The following is a 15,238-nucleotide window of genomic DNA, read 5'->3' as shown; positions in this document are numbered from 1 at the left end:
ATCTTTTAAATTTGTCTTTAGAATGCAAACACTGCCATTTGGCGTAAAACTTCCATGAAATCATAACATTGAGTGTGCAATGCAAACCAAGCATAAAGACAATAAACCACATTCATTACAGTAGCAGTATTGTTCTTTCTTGTTGGTGCAGTTCAGAACTGTTCAGAATTCAGAGAAATTGAATTTTGTCCAGTTGATGTGGGAGGCAGGAGGATGCAAGTGAAAAAGGAAATAAAAGAGCTTTTTAAGACGTAGAGTGTGGGAATCTCCTGGCCCAATTGTTATTAGTTTATGGAGTAACAATAGAGAGTTGATCCCAGAGCCTTCTCTCAGACTGGACTTAAGGCAACCTGACACTGTGGGACCAAAAAAGCAAATGCAAACACACACACACACACACATGTCTTTTCAACAAAGTAAAAAAGAATTATAAGGTACCTATACATTTTTATGAGCAAGCAGACACTTGAGAAATTCCGCTTGTAAAGGGATTATACTTTCTGATGAAAATCAAATTATTACATTGAATTTTCCATCTGAAAGTTAAGTTCTTTGTTGTGTTCTGTTTTCATTAACTTATAAATTATAGTTTGCCAATTTAAATGTATGTTATTTATAGTTATTGGAGTAACAGTATTGTAAAAGATTTAACTGTTCTTCTTTGGTCCTTGCGAAGCAGGTTTTCAAGTTTAAGCATCATATTATTGACCAGTTATGCCATAAAAACTTGTGTGCAACAGATGGTTACTGCCTGTACAAGGACAGAATACTATTTAAAAGACTTCAGCAAACAGGGCAGCCGCTGTAACATGTGACATACACAGTGGGATCCAAAAGGCTGAAAACACATCTAACATATATCAAATTCAAAATGTAATTTGCAAATAAAGTTTTGAAAAATGTCAAATAAAAAAAAATGTTAACTTAAAAAGTAAATTGGAAATATTTAACGTTCAACAATATACGTTGATACATTTTTAATAAACAAAAATTAATATGTTGATACTCTATAGTATATAGATATATGTAGGTAAATACCACATTCGATCGCTCCAGACACGTCGACGTGTCCGCCATCTTGGAACAGTCAGTGTATCGTTATTCATAATAACAATCAATAAGTTTCAAAATGCCACAACATTGCACAGCCGATGGTTGTAAAGACTGCTGAATCTAAATTCCTGACAAAATCAGATAAACGTTCACATGTAAAAATGTGTTAGTTTGTGTTTTTAATATGTATTAACTCAATATCACAGGTTTTTAAACTGTTGTACCTTTTTAAAAGGGTCATATGACGTTGCTAAAAAGAACATTATTTTGTGTATTTGGTGTAATGAAATGTGTTTATGCAGTTTAAGGTTCAAGAAACACATTATTTTCCACATACTGTACATTATTGTTTCTCCTCTAAGCCCCGCCTTTCTGAAACGCGTTGATTTTTACAAAGCTCATTGGTCTGAAAAAGCGAGGTGTGCTGTGATTGGCCAGCTATCCAGTGCATTGTGATTGGCCGAATACCTCAAGCGTGTGACGGAAATGTTATACCCCTCACCATACTGTGATGATGCCCTGACCGGCCGGAGCGATGATTCAAAAACATGAAAACCCATTATAAACGAGGCATTCGTTGCATCCAGTGGGGACATAATTATGGATTATAATGACTTATACTGTCTTTTTACACGTTGCGTTGCATCGCGCGTGTAAACATAAAACCATGTCTGCATTTGTGATCGGAGAAATGACAAACAACAAGCCCTACTCTACACTGCCCAAAAAACTTGCTTTAAATATAAAAAATATAAAAACTCTTTAAATATAAAAAACTTACTTACAGTAGTCAGAACAGCCGGCATTATAGTATACTCTACCAGGATCAGGAAAGAGTCCTCCATAAAATGTGCTGCACACATCTGAATATTTGGGTTGAAGTGTTCTGGAACAGTGTTGTAAATACAATTTAACCACTGATTTCTAGTCATGTCCATTTTTGGAAGGCCAAACAAAGTAGTTTCGCTTTCACAACTAACACAGCGTCACACATGGCAGCCTTGAGTGAGCGGTGGCGGCCTAGAGTGAGCAGAAGCCGGGGGCTAGTGTGAGGAACAGCCGGAGTGCTAGAGTGAGCAGAGGCGGCGGATTCGACGAAGGAACGTCCGGCGGGCTTGCGGCAACCACATGTGACGACCCCGGGCTTGACTCCGCTTCGTCCACGTTGAAAGCCGATCCGACGATCCACAGCGCAAAGTTGTAGTATTTCCTCAGCAACCAGCACGGATCAGCTCCAGGCATGACGAAGCAGATATCGTCCTCTTTTGGAAGACCAAACAAAGTAGTTTCGCTTTCACAACGAATCACACAGCGCCTTCACGACATGGCGGCGGCAACATGACTACAGCGAGAATAAAAGTTACGCCTTCTTTCTTTGCGTGAACATTTGGGCGGTGTTATGCAAATCTCCCCACATAGTGATGTAGATATGTGGGGGCGTGTTAGAACGAGGCATTTTAGGTAGGTGTGGCTGACTCTTAACTTTTATAAAGAATATCTCTTTGGATTTGAGACTTTAGTCTTTGCATCTTTACAGATCTTCTTTATGCACGAAGAGCTTGTAACACTCCAAAGAGAAAGGAAAAATTGAAATCGCATCATATGACCCCTTTAAATGTCGTGTTAGTTAATGCCTTCGTCTTGTTGTGTTGTGTTAGTTCAGCCAAATCATCTGCTGAAGTCTATTGCAGATATAGATATTCATACATGCGGATAACTAGGGTTGCTGACACACAGGCAACTTGATCTTGAGTGTTCACAGACATGCTTTGACCATTTCAGTATGGCAGATGACTTACGTCTAGAGTAAATAACTGTTTTCTGTATTGTAATATATATTATTTATTTCTGTGATGGCCATTATTCCAGTCTTCAGCATCACATGATCCTTCAGAAATCATTGTAATATGCTGATTTGGTGCGCAAGAAACATTTCTAATTATTATCATAATAACAGTTGTGCTTCTCAATATTTTTGCAGAAACATGACTAAATGTTGGTTAGATTGAGACATGTCGACAGTAATGTTTCGCTTTTCTCACGCAAGGTCATTGTGACTTTGTGTACTGCAGACGGGCGTATCAATGGTGAAAGACTTCAAATTGCATATTTTATTGATAGTGCACAGAAATCATTTAACTCCTCGTTCTCTGACCCCATTATATTGAAACGTCATTCCCTATCTCACCTGAAGGAATACCAGCATTTCCTGGACCCATATATGGTCACCTCCCACTGAATTCCGTTGCTCACAATTGCGCAACTACCCCCTTAAAGTTATATTCAACATCCTGCTTGATCTCAAAGACGTTTTAATTGACATGGACATACGTCATTTTGTTAGCGCATAAAGCAAACATATGTCTTCATTAACCCTTTGGTTTCCTTGTGATTCATATAACAGTTATTAATATTAGGTCTGTGGGTAGTCAGTTCTTTTCTGTGCATTGATATTTGGTCTTTGTCTTTCTATCAATAGGATCTTTGAAGTCTTTTTTAACAAAAAAGGGTAAACAGTCTGGTTAAAATTTACAGTGGTAAGAAACAGACTGTATGAAAGTCAGAAAATATAACTTTTTTCTATAGACAAGCAAAGCTTAACAGTTATATTAATAGTCAGGATATATCATAATGTTTAAAACAAACTTTCTCTACTTAATGTCGCGACAAATGCTTTAATTTCGAGATTTACAATCGCTCAGATTGTTTGCAACATATTTGTAAAGCTTCAGGTGACCTATATGAAGTCCTTCTGCACTATTGTGATTTTGCCCATTTTGTTTATCCAGGTGTCTCTTTTCAGAACTGCAATGTATGTGAAAAGTTGTCCTTATTGAAATTCACAAGCAACATTGCTCGACCCTTACTAATCTTCACATACTGTATGTACAGTAGTCACTGAGACCTGGACAAAATGATTTCAGTCAAACTTATGACTGCAGACACACGCTGTAAACACTAATGTTGATGTGTACTTAAAACAGTGTAGTTATATTTACTTTACTATGTGCAAGATAAATAGTTCATCGTAAGGATGACATTAAACAAAGCCAATACTCATGTATAGACAGTGAACATGGTTATACACACAAAGACAAAACACCAATCAGGATAAAACGCAGTAAATGTGTCACACGAGGACTTCTGGAAGTGTCCTTTACTGTTTTTCACCATAAATTCATGGCTTTTACTGCCAAAAAACATCATTTTGATAACATTTTAAAATTATATATAATGCAACGCTAAACTCGTTTTTTTGCTGTATATGATAAGGTGACTTACAGTTAACCAATTAACGTGTTTACTGTTGTATTTTTACAGGTTTTTTTCTGTAAAATTTAGAGACTTACAGTGTACTATTTGAAACAAAACTGAATAAGCAAAACAAGATAAAAATACTGATTTTTTGTGTACATATTGTTTTGTTGAAAACAGTTGCTTACCGTTATTGTGATTAGTGTTCCTGTTGGTCAATCTCGCACTTATCCAATCGTTTTTCAGCAGTTAACTTTCTAGCATCCAGTTGTACACAAAGCATGCTAGGGACTAGGAGAAATCCCTGTCCAGTCTGAATAATGCTTAGCTGTTATTGTTCTCAGTCAAATCATCTGAAATCATGAAACGAAAACAACAGTATGTTAATTGCAAATTTGAGTTGACTGCAACTGGTTAGTCGTAATGGAATGGTTAGTTTAACTCATTGTGAAGGCCACATTAGGTGAACCTGAGAATTTAGTTCATAAATATACAAAAAATAAAAATGTTGTCCATATTGAACATGTTAAGTTTGAGATTAATTCTCCTGAAATGATGTTTGGTTCTGTTTTGGTGTCAAAATCCTGTCACTCACTAAGTCAGATTTTAGATTTGACATACATTGTTTTGTATGTGTATGTATTTATATGTGAGAAAGCATGAGGGAGAGAGAGAGCGACATAGAGCTCATGTGCTGCTAATTTTTCTGAATGCTCTCAGTGTACAGACAGCACAAAATCCCAACCGTGAATTATAGGACACTGTAATGCATTTCAACATTATGAGCATTGTGTTTTAGAAAGTGGTCATAGTTTGTATTCACCGCAGGAACAAAAAAAAACAATTTTTCACCTTTTGTCACACTACTCATTCTGTCATTTCACAATGAGAGTCTGGGTGTGTACACGGTTGGTTAGCGCTGCATGGTTTGCTTAGATCAATGCTGATTCTTACCTTATTGAAAAGTACACATTTTAGCTGCAGTGCTGTAATAGGGGAGAACAATCAGGGCCTATTCAGGGCTGAAGGACACCCTCCCTCAGTCAACATTTGGCTCTCAAATCCATAGCCCGGCACCGGCTCTCTGGCCCCCGGAATGCATCAGTTACTTTCAATGCTCAGATATTCATTTACAGAGTTGTTGTGAAGCCATTTTGTGCTGTTGACTGTGAAAATGTACTGAGAGAGGATTTCCAGCAGCAAAAATCAAGATGCTAAATGGTGAATGTTCATGGTAGGACATCTGTCATATCCTCTGACACTGCAATTGGACAAATAAGGCATAAACATGAAGCAAAACTGCATTGAAACGCGATACGAGTGGATACCTGTGTATTGCCCCATAGCACACGTGTTCAGGACTGTGTGTGAGAGAGCTGCTAATGTAATTTGACCTCAGGAAGGTGAGCAATTGCAGGCAGAGCACTAGTAACCACACACTGAAACTCACCGCAATCCATCAACCAATTGCCCATGCAAATTTGATACGAGCCAGGCAAAGACAGGTCTGTTGATTACACAAGCACACATGCCACTCTCAAGGTGCTCAGGCGAGATTCTTTAATAGTTAGTGTACTTAATTCTGCATAAGCACACATTCAGTATCCTAGTGATTCTTTTTCCGAATGTTTTCAGGACACCGGTGATTTTATGTGGCAGATATTTGTAACTGTTTTGCCACTATTGGTTTCAAAATGTTTTAAAAGTTTCTGTATTTACTCTTTAAGTGATTAAATGTTAAGTGATGTTGAATGATTGTTACAGCTGATAAAAGCAATAGTTATATTTGAGTCAAATAATATGAATTTCTTTGTGTTTTATTTATTTTATGTTTTATTTTCTCCTGTGGAATACAAGAGGAGATATTTCGAATAATTTTCATGTAGTTCTTTTCAAAATATTCCCTATTGTGTTGCATAGAAAACAAAAGTATACGTGTTTGAAACAACATGAGGGTGAGTAAAAGACTGCTGTAAGGTTAATTGTTCTTTTAAAATGTGTTTAATATCATGTGAAGACCAGGGTTGGGCAAAAATCTGAATTGAAGTTCATGAGTTGGAATTTGAATTGAATTGGCCCCGCCTAAAAACACTATGAATCTATCTATCTATCTATCTATCTATCTATCTATCTATCTATCTATCTATCATCTGTCAAAGTTTGTCTTGACGTGTTTTTATGAACTTTTTCAATAAAAATATCATACATAACAAAACTTTTTGCAATAATCTTTTCATTTTAACTCATCTAAATTTGTCTCCTATAATATTTATACTGGAACGGCATCCTTTTTTAATTTTTTTAAACCGCTATGGTTTCCGGGCCCCCTGAACATCATATTGACCCGCTTGGAATCATCCTAACCTTGGAATCATGATTTAACCTTGCAAATCATACACATATACCCACACAAGTAATACCTTCTTCTTCAAATATGGGTTCACATTATGCAGAGAATTCCATAGAATGTTCTGGAATGTTAAAAGTTATTGATGGACACAGAATACTAAATGTTCTGAACTGTGAGGTGTTGAGTCTTGACAACCAACATTTTGTGGCAAATTATTATAATTAGAGTCTATAACTGACTGTTCTGTCACCAAGGTCCTTCCCTTCCCCACTTTATATGCCCATATCATTCAACATTCACATCAAAAAATAATAAGCCTTTTGTTTTTAAGAAACAGCAGGGGTTTTTTTTTTTTTTTTAGAACTCTGTGTGACCTTAACTGGATTTTATATCAAAGTAAGCTTTACTATCCTTTTTGGCATTACATAATGTACGTTATATAATGTGCGCATTACACAATGCATGGCAATTTTTTTTGTCATACTGAGCTCAGTGAATCTTTGCATCATGTAACGTTCGTGATGCAGCAACCCCATTTAACCCCAGGAACAGGTGTTTCCACCTTGTCTGACCTCTCTCACAACTACAGTTCCCTCCGAATTGGCCCTAAACAGTGACACCTGCAGTGGCCACATCTGTTTTTGACTGACCCCGTCTGTCCTCAGGCTCTTTGATAAAACAGGAGGAATGCAGGCGATCCAGTTCCCGACTCATCACTTTTTCGCATCCTTCTTCAACATTGCTGCTTCTAGAAATTCACGGAGCAATGAAATGGCTGCTCTGAACCTGTACATAAAGAGAAAGATAACTGGTTGGTTTGGTACTTCGTGTGAGGCATCTGATGGAAACTGATTGATGCTCTGATTTGTTTCGGCCTGAGATACTCTTCAGACAAAACAATAACAGCTTTCAGGAGATTTTCAGTAGTAAATTAGTCTGCTTTAATATAATCACTATACGTGGGCATGTTACAATATGCACGAATGTCTTATTTAATGTCTGTGTGGGAGCTATGGAATTACGTTATGATGACTGAGAGAGCCAGACAATGAAGTAATAAAAGATATTTATTTATGCAAGCTGAAAATATGTTGTTTATAGTTAATTCAACTGAAATTATGTTTAATTATAAATAATGCAGTATTTAAACCTAAATTAAGTTTACTTGCAACTAGCCAACTGCAATGAAATAGTTCAACATGATGTCTGAGGCAAATCAAAAATACATGAACAAGTTTAGGTTGTTTGCTGGTTTCCCAGCCTGTACGCTGGTCTATAGCTGGGCGATAAAGTGATGTACAAAACCAGCCAATAAACCAGACTCGAGAGTCCTGCTAAGATCATTTAATAGCATGATATGTTGGTTCATAAACAAAACAGGGTTCTCATCACACACAAAAAAAGTGAGCAAATAAATCAATTGTTTACAATAAGAAAGCCTCAGTATAATTTTAAAAGAAAGCAACATCTCCATGTTATACACCTCGGGTGAGCCACGCCTACCTGCTTTGTGATTGGAGAAGGCGCTCTTTCCTTCGCTCTGAATGGCTAACGCAGCTGTCACTCAAGTGCTACGTTTTCACAATGTGATACTTTACAACAGGTAAGGCTACCTGAGTGACACAAGGTGGGTTTTTGGATACACCGCGCGTCTGGATGTAACGACAAGGACTTTTACAATAATCCCGTATGTGTGTATTCGTAAATAAAAATAAGCTCCAAATATAATATCCGATATTTGCATATAGAAATGGCAAGTGTAGGACTGGCCGTTGGCGCTCCGAATCCAGAAGAGAGGGCGGTTTTCACGCAGCTTAAACCCGTGCGGATGTGTAGCGCGGATGGGCCGGAGGACTCGTCTGTGTTTGAGGACGTCAAACCCGCGGTGAGACTAGTAACAAACGCTGTCGAAATGGTTCTGACTTACACTGGAAAACAAAAAAATGTCAATGTCAAAACCTATATTATATAAAAAAAAATATAGGCGCACTTTTAAGAGAAAGCACTTGCTCAGTTACAAAAAATTATCTTTACGAACGGCTTTCTGTAATGCAAGTGTCTGTTTTTTTTAAGTAGCCTATTAAGTATTGTTTATCAAATATTGAAAATATTACAGCCATCGCTATCAAACTGCTTTCGTTGAAGTGTGCATGTTACATCTTCACATAAGGGTCAACTAAACTGCTGTATGTTTGTCTCGCATTGCGTTTACATTTATTAATTTAGCATGATAAGTATGAATAGTTGCTTATGCAGTGTATTATTAGTAGGAGTATTATTATTGCTATTAACACCAAAACGCCATCTCATAGTATTTTTATGTTTTTTTTACATTTCAGTAATTGAAAGAAATCAGAATTAGATTACTTGTGAAGTAAATGTCTTTATTTTATGCAGTAACACATATTTATCTTTAAATTTGCATGTCAGTTTTGCAATTAACACTGACGTCATATTGTCCTGTACATAGTCTATACCTGACTTTATTATGAATATATTATCTCAGATGGATTGAAACAACTTTTACTAGGACATTAACACAAGTTCAGGTCTTTAAAACAACCTACATAATAAGAGTCAAATGTGCGCGCTGTAAAGTGTACTTGAAAGCGAAGGAATCAAAGAATAGAACCATTTTCTTTTATTACCTTCTTTTTTGTGAGGTACAATAATACACAAATGCTTAGCAACTTCAATGCACAGTTTGAAGTTATGTAGAAAACCATAGTGTCATTTAAGACTGTGACAGTGTTAGTCAAAAGTTTAAGATTGAGTTTGCCCTAAGAGAAAACTCAGACTAATCCACAGGTTTAGAATTTATTTATAGAATCAGATTTCTCTATAGTTTGCTCTTTGCCTTTGGTCAGACTGCCTTTAAAGTATCACAATGGCCAGTATCTGCTATACATTTCCATGATGTTTTATTTTCTGTTTTAATGATCATATCTGAGTCCACAATGACAACTGAAAATGGTTGGGTAGGGTGACCATACGTGCCATTTTCCCAGGATGTGTCCTGGCCAGGATTTCTATATTGCCTAAAATATCTAGGTTTTGGCTTTGTTTGCGTGTGCAGACTGATCGGTATATGACATCAAAATACCATACAGACGGTTCCTTATGCTTTCAAAATGCTCTCGAGGTATTTTGATGTCATATACCGATCAGTCTGCACACGCAAACAAAGCCAAAACCTAGATATTTTAGGCAATATAGAAATCCTGGCCAGGACGCATCCTGGGAAAATGGCACGTATGCTCACCCTATGGTTGGGTCTGAAATGCGAATCGAATGTGCTGTGTTGGATCATATGGCATCCTAACTAGAACACCACTAGTTTATGACTGGCTGAGCCAATGACTGATGACCTTGTTGCACTCCTTCAAAAGTTCGTAAGGCCACAGGGAGCATGTAGGTTGTTGGCTACACTGAAGAAAACAGCCTGGGCCTTCGCATGGTCTCTGTTCCCTCGTTTTCGGTTGGTGACGAGAAGCACATGTCTGACCTCATGACCCCCAGTACTTGTTGGGAAAAGTACCAGCTATTAAAGGAGTCATAATCATAGTCTAAATTAAACTAGATTGCTAAAATAATCCGAAACCAACAAAAGCCATGATTATAAATAAAGATTATCTTAATTACATGATTGATTTGGCACATCTAATCATAAGATATGGCTGAGTCACATCGTCTTGCAGTGTCACGCATCTCTACTGCAGTAATTTACTTTCATTTTCTGTAACAAAACCAGTGGTCATATCCACTGCTGTGAAGAGTTGTCGAGATGGTTACTTCAGTAGTCTTGGTCCTGAAAAGCCAAAACGACTGTTATCTATTTCCCCCAAAGCCATAAAACATCATTTTCGTCTCAAAGGTTTTGTTTTCTCTTGCTGGTGCCCTCGGATGATTTGTGCTGTTATGGCTTCAGTAAACAGACAATAAGCCTATCAGTCTGGTTTTATGAGGATCTGTGGACGAATCTCCATCTTTTTGAATTCCTTTTAGGCCATAAAAGACTATTATTTCAAAGGGAAAGACCTTTTGTGTTGTAATTAGGAAAAAGGTCTTTGGGCTAACAGGGTATTTGGACTCTGAAATAAGCTGCGAAATCTCACGTCGGAGAAACCGTTCGGAAGACAAATATCATGCCGTTTCCAAGGCTTCTGAGCTTCATGTGCTCCTTTACAAATAATAAGACTTTTTGTAATGGATAAGATATTTGATGTTTAAAAGCATTCTTAAAGGGATTTTTCAGCAAAAAGTGTACTGATATTCTATCATCATTTACCCACCCTCATGTCATTCTGTGAAAGATAAAAGAAGATATATTTTTTTATTAAATTATGTCTTAGTGTGCGTTTTATTTTTTGGTGTTCATGCAGTGAAATGTTGTTTTTAGATCCGATTGACTTTGATTATATGGACAAAACATTCTTTACATTTTTACACTTCGTACAGGTTTGGAACAATATGTGGGTGAGAGAATTGATGGCAGAATTTTCATTTTTGGGTGAACTAACCCTTTAAAGAGTGAATGAGATTCTCTAGAATTTCAGAAAGTGAGCCATATTTTCAACAAATGTCGACACTGAGCAACACGGAAACCTCCGGCTTATTTATCTCAAAGATTATTTTTATGCCTAACTCGGCTCCCAGCCGTTATCGGTCCCTAAAATACATAACTTAGCGGTTGTAAATGTTCTCCAATCATTAACTCAATTCTTGGGCCAGGGTTGAGCTGCTGTTCATTCTCCAGTGAACAGAACCGGGTCTCTATAAGGCCAACGGAAGCTGTAGCCAAGGGCACTTGCCTCTCTGCCAGTACCACACAACACAAGGCCTGTTTGTGCCCAGGACTAAGGGCAGGGGCGGTACTCTTGCCAGGTCTGGAGATAAATCGAAAGATATTTTCCATTAATTACCTGGTTTTAACTTTCCAAAGCTGGCCTGATGGGGATGAAGGTGGAATTGTTGACGTTAATGTTGTGAGAGTACAATTGTCTGTAATAAATGGCTCATCCACAGCGATATGAAAAGCTGCAGAAGCGTCAGCATTCATTGTACATTCCCCGAGAGTACATGACCTCACATGTTAGGGTATGAGTTACCTGAAATGATGAAGATATTTGTACATGAAACCACATCAGTGGGTTGTCAAGGAAATGCATTTTGACAATACATGCCTTATTGTTGACATAGCTGCCACTTCAGACAGCTGGACATTACAGTGCTTTTAAAATAATGCAATAAGGTCAACAATAAAGATAGCTGTGTGTTTTAAGTGAGGTCCAAATGTCTGCAACGACATTAAAAGTTCTATATATATAACTGATATTCTTAGTTCTTGTATAGCCTAGTTCTCTATATATGTAACATTTTAAATATTTTAGGAATTAAAAAATAAAGATTAGAATTATGTGCTCACATGTATTCAAGGTGTGAATTCCAAATGTTATTCATTTTACTTAATAGTTACACCACAAGTCATTTAATTGAATCTTTTCTTGAAAATTATGTATATATAATTATATTTAAAAAGAATCATGAAACCAACATGAATACAAATAGTATGTTTCTAAGAATGTAGCACATGCAGCTTGAGCACTGCTGTCCTTAAAGCAATATGACGACATGCCAAAGTCATTCTAAAATCCATTCATGTATTTTTTTGTATAAAATAATGTAAACATAATTTTATATCTAATGTGTGTCTTAGAAATATGCAAAATATATGTGCTTTGTTGGTTCGTTTTGGGGGTTATTTTGGTTAGCACATACTGCAGTCATTACAGATTGTTTAAACACTGAACGTTTTGTTCAAGACAGGTATTTAGGCTGTTCAGGTTTTTGCATATGCTAACCATTTCATCATCACACATTTGACTTGCCAATTGACTGGTTTGGTAAATCTGGTTCTTCATTATCGCACAAATGCTCTTATTTATCAGTCTCGGGAGTTTACAGCACCGTTGCACCGTTGCACCTCAATGGCTCTCCAGGGTGCACTCGTTTTTAGAGTTCTATTTTTGTACATTGTTTGTGCCCATATCTCCTCTTGCTATCGCATGTCACTGTTTTGGTTTTGCTTTGTGTTCCAATCCTTCATGGCCGCCACACCTATGAGGTTTCTGTTTACTCTGTACTGCATTGAAGCACTGTGCAGAGCTGCTCCGTTGAACTTGCCTTTGTGTGCAGGGAATGATCTCCCACTGCTTGTACCTGGTGCTGCATGCACAAATGCTCTTATTTATCAGTCTCGGGAGTTTACAGCACCTCAATGGCTCTCCAGGGTGCACTCGTTTTTAGAGTTCTATTTTTGTACATTGTTTGTGCCCATATCTCCTCTTGCTATCGCATGTCACTGTTTTGGTTTTGCTTTGTGTTCCAATCCTTCATGGCCGCCACACCTATGAGGTTTCTGTTTACTCTGTACTGCATTGAAGCACTGTGCAGAGCTGCTCCGTTGAACTTGCCTTTGTGTGCAGGGAATGATCTCCCACTGCTTGTACCTGGTGCTGCAATCACAAATCAACTGTGAAAGACATTAACCTAGTATATGCTTGCATGATCTCCTTTTTCAAATAAAATCTTTTAAACCGCTGTGGTGAAGCGAAAAGGGTAAAATGGCAGAGCAGACATTTCAGTTTGACAGCAGCTAATCCAATTAGCAAAGCATGCACAAAACCTGTCAACATGGACTGCATACAGTCACAAATAAAAACATTCAGTGAACTTAATTAAATCGAGAAGAGTCGTTTCCATGCAGTTAAATTAATGCATAATTTGGATTTCAGTTTCGTTGTGGTCTTGTTTTGCAACTTAAAATTCTTTAGTTATGCCTACTAGATGCAAAGAAAATTCAAATAAATTCTGCAAATAAATTTTTAGGCATTTTGCCAAAATAGAGAGGGCCATTGGCTATATTCTAGCATACAAAAAGTCATAAATAAATATCTTTTATTTATTAAATCGCTAAATTAATTAAACCAAATGTTTATTTTATTTAAATAATATAAAAAACTAAATTTTCCGTCAATTGTACATCTGGTTATGACTGATTAAAATTATTAAAACAAATTTATTTTTAATTAATAACTTCCATTTTACAAATTGAATTTGATTGCACACAATGACATTAAATTTGGATAAAATAATCAATTGAATTAGCAGGAGCAATGTACACTAAAGGTACTGCACTGTATTATAATCATCTTCTGTTTGTTTCAGACACGGATGGAGATGGATAAATATTTGCCCCAAATCACCCCACTGGTTGCCCCAAACATTATGGATAAGAAGTTCCGTCGGGAAAGCGCTTCGGTGGTGGATGAGTATTTTGCAGATGAGAAGCCAGCCCCTTACAGTCTCAACATCAACGTTATCCTGCCCAATACCACACACCTTCGCACGGGCCTTTATCGTCCAAACAAACCTCAGGTGCATCAGATCAAAACTGAGCCAGGGGTGGACTTACCCTGTAGCATTCAGACACTCCCCGAATTCACCTCCGTCTTCAGCGTGCCCCAGACGGTCAACAGCCTCTTTATCAAACCTGACATAAACGTCACAGATCAGTCTTCTGATGTTATACAATAGCTTTGGGTGAGGAACAAACAAAATGTACTGTATCGTAATCTTGACATTCGTGTGTCTGATTTGTGAAGAAACAGTTCCTTTGAATGATTGATACAGTTTGCAAAACCACCTTAGTAAAAAAGTAATACATTTAAAATACATTTATTTCATAATAAGTATAGTTCAAATCTATTAACATATTTACTGACATATCGCTTGAGACTTACTGATATCAAAATTTTTTATCAAATTTATTTGGAGTACTACTTGTGCACAATGCACATTTCTTAATATTAAGCCTAAAATGTGTTTTAATATCACCATTGATGGGGATTTTATGATATTTGAACAATATCTTTGAATAATGTCTTTAAATTAAGTATACTTGCAATAGTTCCACTTTAGCACAATCAAATATACTTCAGTGTATCTTTAGTTGGACTTCAGCACTACTTCCGCACAATTAAAGTGCATTAAGTACAAAATTAGTTGTTCCAATTTAGCAGACTTTAAGTATACCAGTTTAGTATACCAAAAGTACAATTTCAAGGTATTTTTATTAAAGGAATAGTTCACCCAAAAATGAAAATTCTGTCATCATTTACTCACCCTCATGTCGTTCCACACCTGTATGAGTTGCTTTCTTATGTTGAACACAAAAGAAGATATTTTGAAGATTGTTGGTAATCAAACAGTTCAAAATATCTTCTTTTGTGTTCAACATAAGAAAGCAACTCGTACAGGTTTGGAACGACATGAGGGTGAGTAAATGATGACAGAATTGTCATTTTTGGGTGAACTATCCCTTTAAGTACATATGTAAATGTATTAATATTCTTACTTAACATGAAATAAATGTATTTCAAATACATTTTAGAATTTATTTTTCCCTAGGACAGCCAAAATGATTAGTTTGTGAATTAATCCAAACTAAGTCGATTCAGAAGTTAAGTCGAAATTATTCATAGGTCTTCTGAATCTTTTTTTTTTTACTTAATTGTAACT

The 15,238-nt window shown here is 36.7% G+C and overlaps 1 protein-coding gene across 1 annotated transcript; it reads left to right on the top strand.

Moving 5' to 3' along the window:
- The first annotated feature begins 8,271 nt into the window (after positions 1-8,271).
- LOC107582005 (Krueppel-like factor 5) lies at positions 8,272-14,254 on the top strand. Its single transcript, XM_016267695.1, has 2 exons — positions 8,272-8,543; positions 13,886-14,254. Exons 1-2 carry the CDS (start codon positions 8,409-8,411, stop codon positions 14,252-14,254), a joined length of 504 nt encoding a protein of 167 aa, XP_016123181.1. The 5' UTR covers positions 8,272-8,408.
- Positions 14,255-15,238: the final 984 nt, after the last annotated feature.

This window comes from Sinocyclocheilus grahami, unplaced genomic scaffold, assembly GCF_001515645.1.
Source record: "Sinocyclocheilus grahami isolate Dianchi unplaced genomic scaffold, SAMN03320097.WGS_v1.1 scaffold39.1, whole genome shotgun sequence".
Taxonomy (NCBI): Eukaryota; Metazoa; Chordata; class Actinopteri; order Cypriniformes; family Cyprinidae; genus Sinocyclocheilus; species Sinocyclocheilus grahami.
The sequence above is the reverse complement of the archived record's forward strand: the minus strand, read 5'-3'. Positions and strand labels throughout refer to the sequence as shown.